The 13,715-nt window shown below is 49.3% G+C and overlaps 1 protein-coding gene across 7 annotated transcripts in view; it reads left to right on the top strand.

Annotated features, from left to right (window-relative positions):
* The first annotated feature begins 4,154 nt into the window (after nucleotides 1-4,154).
* The window catches only part of BIN3 (bridging integrator 3), a 49,953-nt gene continuing 40,392 nt past the window's right edge, over nucleotides 4,155-13,715 (top strand). Inside the window, exons 1-2 of one of the 7 annotated variants that reach the window (XM_070459673.1) lie at nucleotides 4,158-4,262; nucleotides 11,915-12,151. In XM_070459673.1, coding sequence (XP_070315774.1) covers nucleotides 12,033-12,151 — 119 coding nt within the window. In that variant the 5' untranslated portion in view covers nucleotides 4,158-4,262; nucleotides 11,915-12,032. Of the gene's footprint in view, nucleotides 4,263-11,914; nucleotides 12,152-13,715 lie in introns of those variants that run through there. The other 6 variants (XM_070459671.1, XM_070459672.1, XM_070459674.1 and 3 more) reach the window with 6 other exon arrangements.

Genomic DNA, 13,715 nt, shown 5'->3' on the forward strand with positions numbered 1-13,715 from the left:
ATTGCTCAGTTAACTCATAAAAATAATAACAACAACATAATAAAGTGGAATGTATACCATCATATTCCCCTTACTCATCTATGGCAGACATTGCTAGTCAACCAATAGGAGGAATGTCCCCACCAATAGGAAGATTCCCCAGAATCCTCAGCACAGCACTCCAGCACTCCCTAGACTTCTGTGTGGGGAAGCTGGGGGAGGGTGTATATGACAAACTCAAAGATGAGGGTTAACAGGGAGCAGCTGCTTGCCAATTACTTCGTGAAAAACTCCAAAGAGAAGTCAGGTGGCAAAGCTAGTTCTGCTGCTGCTTCGTTTGTGCTCATGCTCATTCGCAACTAACACTTTGTGACTCCATGGACTGTAGCCCACCAGGCTCCTCTGTCCGTGGGATTTTCCAGGCAAGAATACTGGAATGGGTTGCCATTTCCTCCTCCAGGGGAATCTTCCAGACCCAGAGATCGAACCTGCGTCCCCTGCATTTGCAAGTGGATTCTTTACCACTGAGCCACCCAGGAAACCCCTTAAGCTGCTTTCCTTCTGATAAATAGCTTTGTCCCTGCCACCTGAACACTCATTTAACTTCTGGCTCAGGCTTCTGGGGAGAATGCAGTAGTCACCCAGCTTGAAACCAGGAGCATCTATTGATACCTCTATCCAAAACTCCTCCACTCTCTGCTTCCACTTAGAAACTGAATTTGCTCATATTCTAGTCCATCCCCCACCATGAAGGGCCAGGGTCAACCTGTATCATGCTGGTTGTATGCATGTGTGCTAAGTCACTTTTGCTGTGTCCAACTCTGTGGGACCTTATGGACTGCAGCCTGCCAGACTCCTCTGTCCATGGGATTCTCCAGGCAAGAATACTGGGGTGGGCTGGTTATAGAAGAGCAAGACAAGCTCCCAGCCCTGGGTCTGGAGCCCCTACAGCTGAGTTTCCCCCAACAGTGGGAGGTGTTTGTCCTTCCTTGTGTTCAGTTCCCCATGGATCAATGCCACATGGCATGCCATGCTCATGGAGGGAAGCTCGTGGGTTCATGGGATAGCAGGATGCCTGCCAGAGCCCAGCATCCACCCTCAGCCCAGCACGCCTCAAGCTGAGCCAATGAGCCACAGTAGGGAGATGGAGCTCTGCTCAGAGCAGACACTCTCCTTACAGACTCCTGGGAGGCCAGTACTTTTCCCAGTAAAGGTTATGCAGGCTACATGAAAGTTTTGGGGTCAAAGGTAAGCAGTACCGCCCCAGGGGGGCCTCAGGCTGAATCCTTTCATTCCAGAAGGTACGTGTTTGGCTTCATCTCCAGACATTGATGATTCCTCAAACCTGCTCACTTCTCTGGGCTTGCCTCTCCCTGCTCAAGCCCCATCTCGTATGCCTCTCCTATTCTTCTGTTTCCTGGGGGCCTCTGGAGTCAACGGTTGACTTGGAACCTCAAAATACTAGTGACTTTGGTGATGAGATCCATCCACTCATCTTCTCAAAGAGGGAATCAAGGCCCAGAAAAGAGCTGTGACTTGCCTGAGGTCATCTTGGGGTCAAAGAACCAGAGCCCAGGACTCCTCCAGATTCTTAATCTGGAATTCATCATTCTTGCCCTGCAGGATGTGGTTTCCATCCCACAGCCCTGAAACAGACTTCCCCTGGGATATGGTGGTTGGCTAGGCTAATACTTGGAAGTTCTTTAGCACTGTGGGGCAATAACCAGGGGAGACAGAGTTTGGGGAAATGAGGAAGCAGGTGGGGGAGCCATGCACAGGTGCTGAAATTCCAGGAGGCTCGTGAGCACATCGCCCTCCATCCATCCGGGGCGAAGCAGCAAGGACCGTCCCTCCATTTGTCCACTCTGCCCTCACTGCCCTGTGGTGACTTCCCTTCCTCCTCTCTGCTCTTCAGGGCTGCCCTACTGCTCACTTTGGCCTGTGTCCTGAGGAGTAACATGGTGATGGAGCCAATCTGTGTGATGTGCTTGGGGGCCCACCCTCCACTGGAAAACCTCTGTTGAGTCATATACCCTCAAGAATGGAAACAGAAAATAAAACTGAAAGACTACTCCCTGTGGATGACCTTATGAGCTCCCCTGTTCCCCCTGGTCAAGCCCTCCTCCCTACCCTGGGAGGTCAGAATAAATCAAACATTTCTGGGGGGGTGTGGGTGGGAGAGAGGCTCAAGAGGGAGAAGATACATGTATACTTATAGCTGATTCACAATGATGTATGGCAGAAACCAATACAACTTAGGAGACATAAGAGACCCAGGTTTGACCCCTGAATTGTGAATATCTCTGGAGAAGGGAATGGCAACCCACTCCAGTTCTCGCCTGGAGAATCCTGTGGACAGAGGAACCTGACAGGCTACAGTCCATCATGTCACAGAGAGTCAGACACGACTGAAGTGACTTAGCACTTAGCACGATTCATGTTGATGAACAGCAGAAAACAACACAATGCCGTAAAGCAATTATCCTCCAGTTTAAACAAAATTAAATCTTTAAAAAATCATACATTTCCTTGCTCTAGTTCAGGGGTACCCAACCCCTATTAGGGGGGCCACTAATGGACCACTTAGCAGAAGGTGAGCAGCAGGGAGCAAGCAAAGCTTCATGTGCGCCTCCCCATCACTCTCAGTACCACTGGACCATCTGCCCCACCCCACCCCCAGCCAGCATCATGGAAAAACTGTCTTCCACAAAACCAGGCCCTGGTGCCAAAAAGATTGGGGACTGCTGTTCTAGTTCACAGGCTTAACTACTCTCGAAGTAGCCCCAGTAACGATGAAGCCTCTGTGAAGGAGGAGAATACCTAGAGGGAAGGCCCTTGGGGCCCCAGCAGTAACCTATAGCTTCACTGCCTGCTGTTCTCTCTTCTAAGGCAGAGAGGTTCTAGGGGGTAAGGAGATCAACTTGGCCCAGGTCCCCAGGTAGCTTAGCAGGAACTAAGGCCCTGAAATCTGACTTCAGAAGACCCAAGGCAAATGAGTTGCTTGCCTGAAACTCAGTCCTCTTCTCAGTCAGGGTAGGTTCCCCCTGCCCGCACCTTCACCAAGCCTCCCTTCGGTTTCACCCAGGCAGCCTGATTTGCCATCAGGATGTGGCTTACACACTGGCTTCTCCCAGAAGCCTTCACAAAAACCCCATGTGCAGTTTAGGGGGGCTCCTTACAGGCTGCCACAGTGCCTTGTTCTTTCCCATTATACACTATTATTTAGTTGCCTGACTACCTCTCCCTACAGGGGCTTCCCTGGTGGTTCAGATGGTAAAGAATCTGCCTGCGAAGTGGGAGACCCAGGTTTTATCCCTGGGTCAGGAAGATTCCCCTGGAGAAGGGAATGGCTATCCACTCCAGTATCCTTGCTTGGAGAATTCCATGGAGAGAGGAGCCTGGCGAACACTTGTAACTGCGTATCTGCCAGGTGAGTAGCTCTGGGAGAGCGTAAACACAGGATCTATACTGTTTTCCCATGGCTGTATTCTTGAAGTTAGTGCAGTGCCTGGCACAGTGAATATTTGTTAGATGAATGAGTACAAAGAAGGGGACCATTCACATCATTTGGGTTCTGTAGTGGTGAGCACAGGTGGAAGACTGGGAACAACGCTTACTCTCCGTCTTCTTCTGTTGAATAAATCCACAGGACATTCCAACCTGAAAAGCACCTATTCTGTTTCTATTCACAGCCTTGTGCCATCTTGGAGGAGCAGAAAGATCCATTTATTTCTTTGTTCGTAACAGGTAACTACGTACCCAGTAGAAAATTTATAAGATACAAAAGACCATACAGTGAATATCAGTTTCCATCCATCACACCCCCTCCTTCATCGTCCTCCTCTCGCCCTCCCCCACCCCGACCCCCAATTAGTTACTGCTACGGTCCCTGGATGAGAAATCTCTTTACAGACTGAAGAACTAAGGCAATCGGCGGTTAAGCAACACGTGTCGTCTGTGGAAGAGAATTTTACCAAGTCAGTGTTTAAGGAACAAAACGCACCCAGGGGTCCTCAAGCCCCCGCCACAGCCTGAGTCCTTTGGAGCCCCTAAGCCAACGCTTGAGGGTCGCGGGCCAGGGCAACACCTCGGAAGCAAGCGGCAGCGGAAGGGTTAACGCGCCGCGCCCCCCACCCCCACCCGTCCTCCCGATCGCCTCTTCCGGCAGAGGGGGCGGGGCTAACGTCACTTCCTGGAGACTGGTTGAATCCGGAAGCGATCTCCCAGGACTGAGTTACAGCTGAGGACCCCGGTGGCAGGGCAAGGTTCGGGATCATGAGTTGGTGAGTGAGGCCAGGCGGGGGGAACCGCTGGAGCCCCGGGCCCGCAATGCGGTTTGCCCTGCGTTCGTCCGAGTTGTGTGCCTTGGTCCCTGCTGCCCACGGACCCTTCGCCCCGGAGCAGGGCCCGACTGGCCCCGGATTTAGGGTCGTTCAAGGGGCCTTGCTCCGGTGCTTGCTGGCAGGCTTCATCTCTCCGCAGGCCTCACCGGGAGGTGAGGCGTGGGATCCCTTTAGCGTGGGGTCTTGCGTTTGTTTCCTGACTTTGTTCCAAGGAGCCGGTCCGGTCCGTCTTCTCTCGACAGCGTGAAGGGAGGGACTCTCCTGTTCCCTCCTTTTCTAGATATCCGTTGAGAAATATCTACTTCTTTCTCCCCTCGTGAGCATCTCTCCACCGCTGCCCGGTGGCCCTCACTGTTGACAATCTGAGCCCCCCTCATGGACCAAAACCCCTTTTGCCTTCAGAAGAGTAACCTTTGCCCCATTTAGTCTTCAAGAGCCAAACTGTGCTGCTTTTTTGGAAGATGCCAGAATTACACACCCACCCTGTCGGTACAGGATCAGACTAGCTTTCATCGTTTCCAGGGCCATTACCTCCTCATTGCTTTCCCAGTTAGCATAAGTAAGTGTAAATGTTATGGGAAGGATCAGGCCGAGAGAAGAGAAGCGAGGGAGGCTCAGAGTAGAGTCACAACTAAAGGGCTGGCAGGTGCGTTGCTATGGAATTGTCTGATACTTGACTGGTGATAAACACTTGTTATTGTTCAACGGTTGATTTCTTTCGTAAAACTCAATTTGCTTGAAGGACCTTACCCTCAGGCCCAAGAACCTACATACTCACAACTCCAAATCTCGGGGCATCCAACCAACACAATAGGTGTGCTGGTCTGAATGCATTGCTTCCCCCCCCCCCCCCCCCAAAGATGTACAGGATGAATCAATCCTTTTGGAATCCAAGTTATGTTAGCATAGGGATCATCTTTGCCACTCTCTCCTCAGAGTCTAGTCTGTTTCTTTACCAGAAGTGCATGACGATAGCTAGTTATGAATGAGCAAAGATAGTGGAATATTCTAGGAAGGCTCGTGCAGGCTCACGTTTGGCTGTCTGTGGGAACTAAGTTCTGGCCACAAGCTGCTGACGTCATTCAGTCTCAAGGACAGCTCTGTAGTGTAAACGTGAGCCATTTCTACCCACCTGCCTTGCTTCTTAGTGAAGACAGACAGATATAAGACAACCTGCCCCAGCACGCGGAGGACAGCCCGGGGCAACCCCTAACGAGCCCCAGCTGGAGCTGCTCCTTTTCCCTTCACCTTTGCTCCAGGAGGCCGGTAGGGAGCTGGAGCCTTAAAAAGCTGACTTTCCCATCTTGTTATAACTCAGTGACGGGCAAAGCGGCAATCCTTCAGTCCCACTTCCCGGAGGAATTGCTTCCTTAAAAGGTCAACCAGGGTCCCCTTACTTTGTGAGATAGATGTCTTCTTACCTGCTGCATCTTGAATCTTTGGAGTTCTCATACCTAATATCCTTAAAGTGAAAAGCAGACAGTACAGGTGTTTTACATTGCTTAGACTGGCATTTACAGTTCTTAAGAGTGCATCTGTCTTTTTTTCACAAATCGGGAGGAGCAGAGCAGAGACCACTGAAGCTAACGGATTCTCTGGGTGATCTGAGATACATTGTTTCCACCTGTCTCACAAAAACCTTTTTTTCCTGAAAAAAACTAGTAGCCTATTTCCTAAAGCCTTTCAGGCTGGAGAGAATTGAAACTGACAAGTAACTGTGCAGCCAAAGCTGAGATTTTATCCAGTAGAATTAATTTACCAGTACACACACGCCTTGCCTCCTCCTTGGACTGAGGGTCACAACCAAAAGGGTGGCTTTGTCCCTCAAAGCTGAGGTTCCTTTCTCTTCCTCCTTAGAGGGCTTCTACGTCATCTCTTGCGTGGACCCTGACCCTCTCTCCCTGAGAGGGGAACAGCACCGGCGCCTGGGCACACAATCACACTCAGTTCCTGGCTCAATGGCTGGCAAGAGGACTGGGGCTGGATCCTTCTGATTCACTCCTGGAGTGGTTTTCCTGCTCCCAGAATGAATCCATCCATTCATCTGCGACTGGAATTCTCAGTGGGGGAAGAGACTAGAGTGACGTAGAGCCGTCATGGGAGGCTGATGCCCAAGGTCAAGTTCACCAAGCACATAGGATATGCCAGCCATCATCGAATAAGGCCTAGGGGCACAAAGCCCTTAGTCCCCAGAGGGCAACCATTGTTCTGGGTTAGACCAGGCTTTCAAAATGTCACAGTGAGAAATGTCCAATATTGGTGCCCTGGGCGCGCTGTGGACTTCGCGTGAAGAGTTAGAGCCCTTTGTTCTCAGCTTCCTCAGTGCGTGCGGCCCGCCCACTGCCTGTTTGTTTAGTGGGCCCTTGCTGCCTTCCTGCACCATCCACCCATCTGCCTCTCAGCAAGGTGGCCAAGCGGTGGGCCCTGCTCTGAGGAAGGCATTTGATGTTCACATATCGGATCACAGATCTCCCTCTTGGCCCTAAGCCAAGTGCTTCTCTCTTTCCCCTCCTCCTCCCCCCGTCACTCCCTCTCTCCCTGGGTGTGTATGTGTCTTTATTATGATGTGGAGAGAGAATTAAGTAGTATTAAGGATAGTGGCCTTAACCTTACTCACTTGTCTTCCTTGGAACCGCACACCTTGACGATGATGTTAGGCTTCAGCGACAAGGAAGAAGGAGCGCAGCTGAAGGAAATAGGCCTGTACCCAGAGGCTCAGGAGTTTGATTCCGAAGAAAGGAAATTAAAGCCAACACAAACAAACGTGGCAGGAGCTGGTGTGCTGAGGCCAGGCCCTGGTCCCTCGTTCACAGCAGGCCTGCTCAAGCGCTTGGTCTTTCTCCGTCTTGTGTCCTCCAGCGCGTACTCTCAACTTTGTCACCCGACCTGTTGTGAAAAGAATGGAAACCCTACAGATCTGATTTTTGTGTCTGTGATTCTTCTGCCTCCTTAAGCATTGGTATTCCTCAGGGAACATCTTTTTTTTACCCGCTGTTCTCACCCTGTACCCTCCCCACCATCTTCAGGATAAAGGCCTAACTCGGCCATGTCTCATAAGGCCCTTCTGGATCTGGCTGCCCCCTTCACTCCTGTGTCCACGGTTTTCCTGGTCTCTTGTACCCCTGCTCCTCTCTACCCACTGTTGCCTCTGCCCAAAATGCTTTCCTCCCCCTCACCCACCATCCTCCAGGCCAGCATCCACTCATCCTTTGAGTCAGGGCAGGGCTTCCCTGCTGGTCCAGTGGTTAAGACTCCGCCTGCCAATGCAGGGGACATGGGTTTGATTCATGGTCCGGGAAGATCCCACATGCCTCGAGGCAGCTGAGCGCATGTGCCACAGCCACTGAGCCTGTGCAGCCTCGAGCCGGTGCTCTGCATCAGGAGAAGCTACCGCCACGAGAAGTCTGCATCCCAGCTACAGAGCAGCCCCGATACAGCAGCAGATACCCAGCAGAGCCAAAAGTAAAAAAAAAAAGTCAGGGCAGGTTTCACCTCCTCTGAGGGTCTTCCCTAAATGGCCCCTGCACACCCTGCCGAGCTGAGTGGGGTACCACTCCTCTGGCCCTTATTAGTGTCTGTCCTTGAATTGCTGGCTTTTCAGTCAGCCCACTAGCCGATGAGTTGTTGAAAACACTTGTCTCTTGGCCACCACAGTAGCCCTAGCAGTGTTCCTGGCAATTCGTAAATGTTGACTAAATGTATGAATGAGGACTATATTCCCATATACTGACTTGCCTTCACTCAGGAAAAATGTAAGATAAAAATGTGCAAAAGCTCCTTTCTGCACTGAAGAGCGTTTAAGTATGCTGTTGTTAACATGAAGAAGTGGCTTCCGGGTCTACTTCGTCTCTGTTCTCTCCTTTGCCTTCGCTACCCACCCCCCACCCAAACTCCTTTATTCTCCAGCTCCACGGTGCTTCTCGTATGGTTCGCCCACGCTCTCCGCGTATCATAAACATGTGCCTCGCACATGGTAAAGTCCCTGAGAGCAGGATCTGGGGCTTCTCCATCACTGTGTTCATGTAGTGTGTGGCACGTAGTGGATCCCTAGTCAGTAATTGTCAGATGCATTGGATGGAATGAAAAGCAAGGACAGTAAACTGCTGGGTCAGAGGGAGACGTCCGTTCAGTGGCAGACGTTTTCTCAGGGGAGGCTCTTTTCCCTCTGGCACTACCATTGCTATCTGACATTCGTACAGTACTTTTAACTTTGCAAATTATGTTCCCATCCATTATCTGATAGCATCGCTGCATCTCCCCTTTGAGGTTTGCAGTTCAGGTCTGATTATCTCCCTTCAGCAACTTATCTGAATTCATTCACCTTGCAGAACTGGAACTGAAGCCTGAGAATTCCCATGCTTGAACAGGAACATTAGGAAAGGGGAAAACCATCCCCAAGTTGACTGGATCCCAGGGGAAGGTGTCTGACTTTGCTCAGCTGATTAACATGAGCAGGTTGGTAGTGAATTACAGGAAATGACCAGTCTTCACACATTAAGTGATAGAGGAAGTCCCATGTCCTGCAGGCCTTCAGGTATTCTGGGCCATCTTGGTTCCTTCTTACTGTAGGGCCTCCCCACCTGGGGTAGCCTTACCACTCACTTCTGTGACTTGGGACAGGCCAACCTCTCCCCAAGCTTTTTCCTCCTCTATAAAGAGCCATATGCTCAGTTTTGTCTGACTCTTTGTGGCCCCATGGACTGTAGCCTGCCAGGCTCCTCTGTCCATGGGATTCTCCAGGCAAGAATACTAGAACAGGTTGCTATTTCCTCCTGCAGAGGATCTTCCAGACCCAGGGATCAATCTTTCATCTCCTATGTCTCCTGCATTGGCAGGCGGATTCTTTACCACTAGTGCCACATGGGAAGCCCATAAAGAGCATAGCAATGCCCATTGAGGAGCCCATGGGATTCTGTATTCAACATTGTTTTGTGCAGATATAAAACTCTACTTTCAGCCATTTGTAACAAGAGGGGAAAGGACTTTTTCATAATTTGGGAGCAGTTTGAAAGAGTCAAGTATCTTGAGTCCCACAGCTTCTTAGTCAAAGGCATTTTCTTATATTGGGTTGGCCAAGAAGTTCGTTCAGGTTTTCCCATAACATCTTGTGGAAAAACCCGAGCAAACCTTTTGGCCAGCTTGATTATTCTACTCTAAGTAAATGTATTGAGGTAGTTTTCATATTGGCAGTTAAGCTATTAGAGTTGTTGTCCCAAAACCATTATTCTGGTGGCTGATCTACTAAATAGAGCCCAGTGTAGTTTGTTGCACATAGATAGCGCTCAATGAATCTTTGTTGATTCATAATGTATATCAAGCACTAAACATTGGGGGACATTCCGAAGGCTTTAAGAATCGATCCTTGCCTTCATCTGGTGTATGAAAAGTGCCAGGGGTTCACAGGAATGACAGCGGATCACTAAACGTCCATGTAGCATATCCCAAAAGACGTCAAGCAGAGGATGTGATTGTAACTGAACGTTGACTTAGTGAGCATTTCCTATTGCAATGGGGAACAACAGAGGGGTGGGTACAGGTTAGAAAAATGGTGTGGGAAAAGTGCACGGAGATGGAATGCTTCTAGAGTGTTGGGGGCAGTCGGGAGGCCAGCTTGGGTTTAATAAATAGTGATTCAGGTAGAAGCTTCGTGGATGAGAGCTGGCACTCTGGTTGGGGCCCTACTGTAAGCACTTTCAGTGCCATGCTGAGGAATTGAAATTAAGCCTAGGCTTTTGAAAATTGCAGGTTTTTGAGCAGGGAAGTGGCAGGGCAAAAGCAATGATTTTTGTCAGATTAATTTGGCAGTGGTCTGCAGGATAATTCAGAAGCGAAAGAATGGAGATGGGGCGGGGCAACTTGGACAGTGGCTTCTGAAATTTTTTGACTACAGTTTGCAGTCAGAAATGCCTTTGATGTCAACACACACACACTTGAAATTAGTTTCACATTGGATGTGTGCAATGCACTCAGATATTTTCTATTATGTTCTATTTTGGTTTTTAAAGAAAGACCCACTTCATTGCTTTCATGATTGATTTTGATAGATGTTTACAGTGGAATGACATGCAGTAGTGTAAATGATCGATTCGTGATGGGTCTTCTACACAGGACCCAGAGTTTATTACAAATATTCAGACTAGAAGCTTCTACCTGTGACTTCAGCCTGGTCGAGATAGTGCTGTTTGTTTATTTGGTTCTTTGTCATGGGTTATAATAAGAAATATAGAAGGGGCAGCTATAAAGAACACTGGTTGGTTCTGTATAAGAATTTATTCCATAGACTTGGAAACTGTCAACTACTTTGTAGAAAAGAGAACCAGGTGGACAAAAGCCTCAGCCAAGATTTTCCATGTATTAATTATCAAAGAAGGACTCCCCTGGTGGTCAGCGGTTAAGACTTCAGGTGCCAATGCAGGGTGTGCAGGTTCAATCCCTGGTCCAGGAGCTAAGATCCCACAAGCCTCAGGGCCAAAAAACCCAAAACATAAAACAGAAGCAATATTGTAACAAATTCAATAAAGACTTTAAAAAATGATCCACATTTAAAAAAAAAAAAAGGTCCACATTAAAAAAAAAAAAATCTAAAAAAAAATAATAATCAAGGAGAGCAGATTAAACCAATAGTGAGAAATGAGATGCTATTTCACAGCTATTGGACTGTCAAAAGGTACAGTAAATTTCGTCCAGCAACCCCAGGTGTCTGAGGAAGCAGTGGGAACTATAGCCGCTACATGGGGTGGGGGCAGGGAATTGATGCGACTGCTGGGAGGTTTTGCAGCTCCTCACACAGTCAGAGATGGGCCTGCCCCTCACCCAGTTAACCTTTCACACCTGTGCAGCAGGAGACCTGCAGCAGAAATGTCACTGCTTCACTGTTGGTGTTAACAGATGTCCAGACTCTGAAGAATGGGAAATAAAACATGTTATCGTTATATGGTAAAATAAGCTGTAGTCAAAATGAATGAAGTCATGTGTGTCTCAGAAACATCATGCTAGACATAAAGTTTCCAAATGGTACATTTAATATTGTACTATTTGTATAAAGTTTGTGTGTGCTAAGTCACTTTGGTCATGTCAGACTCTGCAACCCTGTGGGGAACTGCTTTTTCTCATTTTTCGTGATTATACAACTCTGCCCCATAGGGGAGCTTTTTTACACCAAGCTCCTCTGTCCATGGGATTCTCCAGGCAGAGAATACTGGGGTGGGTTGTCATGCCCTCCTCCAGGGGATCTTCCCGACCCAGGGATCAAACCCACATATCTTACGTCTCCTTCATTGGCAGGCAGGTTCTTTACCACTAGTGCCACCTGGCAAGCCCAGCACATATTTGTATAAAGTTTAGACCTGTAAAACAGTACTGTGTTGTGCTTATGGATTCAAATTTATGAAGTGAAAATATGGGAATAATATACCCTGAATTCAGGGTAGTGGTTATGTCGAGGATAATGGGGTGGGGAGAAGAAAGTGGGATCAGGTTGGAAAACCCCAGGAGCTTCAGCAGTATCTGTGCTGCTGTATAGATTGAAGGATAAGACCTGAAGCTAGTGTGGTTCAGTGTTCGTGTGGTCATTCATAGTGTCGTCCATACAGGTGGATGTCCATCCCAGCCTTCCTCTCACTTCTCGGGACCAGACCTTCAACAGAGAGGAGGAAATGACAGAGTAAAAGCGCTTTTAAGATTCCTGGTTGGTGAAGGACAGAAGTGAGAATGAGATCAGAGCTAGAGCCTCAGCTCGTCTGGTGCTTCTCAGAGTCTCTGCATCTCAGCCTCCGTGAACCCATCAGAGCGGAGGTCAGGCCAAAGAAGACTTCTCTCTGGCTTGCCCAGTAAGCAGGACAAACATTGCACCTCCCAGTGCCTTATGGTCCCCTTTTATAAAATGGGAAAACCATTTTTTTAAATGTCTGTCAAATATTAGGAGTTTCTGAAAGAAAGGCCAAAAGAAAAAGTCCAAGCCACCTCCCTGAATCGCCTTCCTTACTCTTTTGATCTTTGGATGTTCCAAAAACCTCCAGGCTTCTGTCACAAATCCTTTTACTGCTCAGGAGGAAGTCACCACTCAATTGTAAGCAAATATATATCTACTTGATCCTGGTAGTGGCGATTATGTTATGGGACTGCTGCATGCTCCCCAAACAGAAAACAACCATTTTGGGTCTCCTGGCCATACTTAACCTCTGTGTAACTCTGTGCAAGTCCCCCATCTAGGCCTCAGTTTGATTAGCATCGTCAGGATACGACCACCCTCATCTTTATGACAGATACAGGCTGCTTATCATAGGTCGGGAACTATTGTAAAGAGTAAACTCATATAGCTTTCACAGCCACCCTATGCAATAGCTATATTATGATCCTATTTTATAGACAGGGAAACTGAGACACAGGAAAACTAAGTCACTTGTCAAGTCTCACAGCTGGCAGTTGGCAAAGCCCAGTCTTGACCCCAGACAGCCTGGATCCAGAGTCCATTCCCTCATACAGTGCGCCGTCTCTTGCGTCAAATACGGGAGGGCAGCACTTTGAATGAACTGACGCAGCGGAAGCAGTGAGCACAGAGACTGGCAATAGTAGGTGCTCAGTAAATGGCCTCTTTATTGGATGAACTCACCCCACACTCTGTGATTCATTCTGCCTTTCCTTTCAGAGGTCAGCCCCGGGAGCGTGGGGAAGGAGGGATCACAGCTGAGCTGGGCGATCGTGCTGGCCCAAGTACTGAATCGGCCAAGTCACAGAGTCATGCCTTTTATTTTTAAACACACACACACCTCCTCGGTGTGGTGGCAAGTGAGGGTGGTGTCTTCTGCGCTCTGGTTTGGGATCCGGCTAATTTAGGGGAGGGACTGAGGTGGGGCTGGAGAGGCTGTGGTCGTAGGCACTGGAAATTGGTCGTTCATAGCTCAGGCCATTTGCCTTTCTGATGGGGTCTCTCGCGTCCTTGCTCCGGCTGAACTTTCCTTGGCCCCAGGCATCATGGCCAGCTGGCCCTTCAGAGAAGATGGCATCCCTCGAGCAGCTGCTCCTCCGGAGCCAGCTGACTCCCTGTAAGCCCTGCCCTGGCCCCAGCCTGCTGTTTCCTCTCTCTCATGGTCAAGGTGGTGGTAGCCTTGGTGGGGGCCTCAGACCAGAGCCAGCAGCGACCCGAGAATAGAGTGACAGAAGGCTGGGGGAGGAGGGGCTCGTCCTTGCAGCCTGCAGAAGCTGCTGCCATTCGCCCACCTTCCTGCTCTTGCCGAGACGGTGACTCAGGCCCAGACCACTCCCTGGGGAGCCAGGATTTCAGCCACTATCAACTGCCTCCTACTCTCTGCTCAGCCCTCCCTCCCCCCACCGCCCCGAACTCTGATCTTTCCTCAGCTGGAGATATCTGGAAGATGGCGGGGTGGGGGTAGA

Source organism: Odocoileus virginianus, chromosome 31 (assembly GCF_023699985.2).
Source record: "Odocoileus virginianus isolate 20LAN1187 ecotype Illinois chromosome 31, Ovbor_1.2, whole genome shotgun sequence".
NCBI classification, from domain to species: domain Eukaryota; kingdom Metazoa; phylum Chordata; class Mammalia; order Artiodactyla; family Cervidae; genus Odocoileus; species Odocoileus virginianus.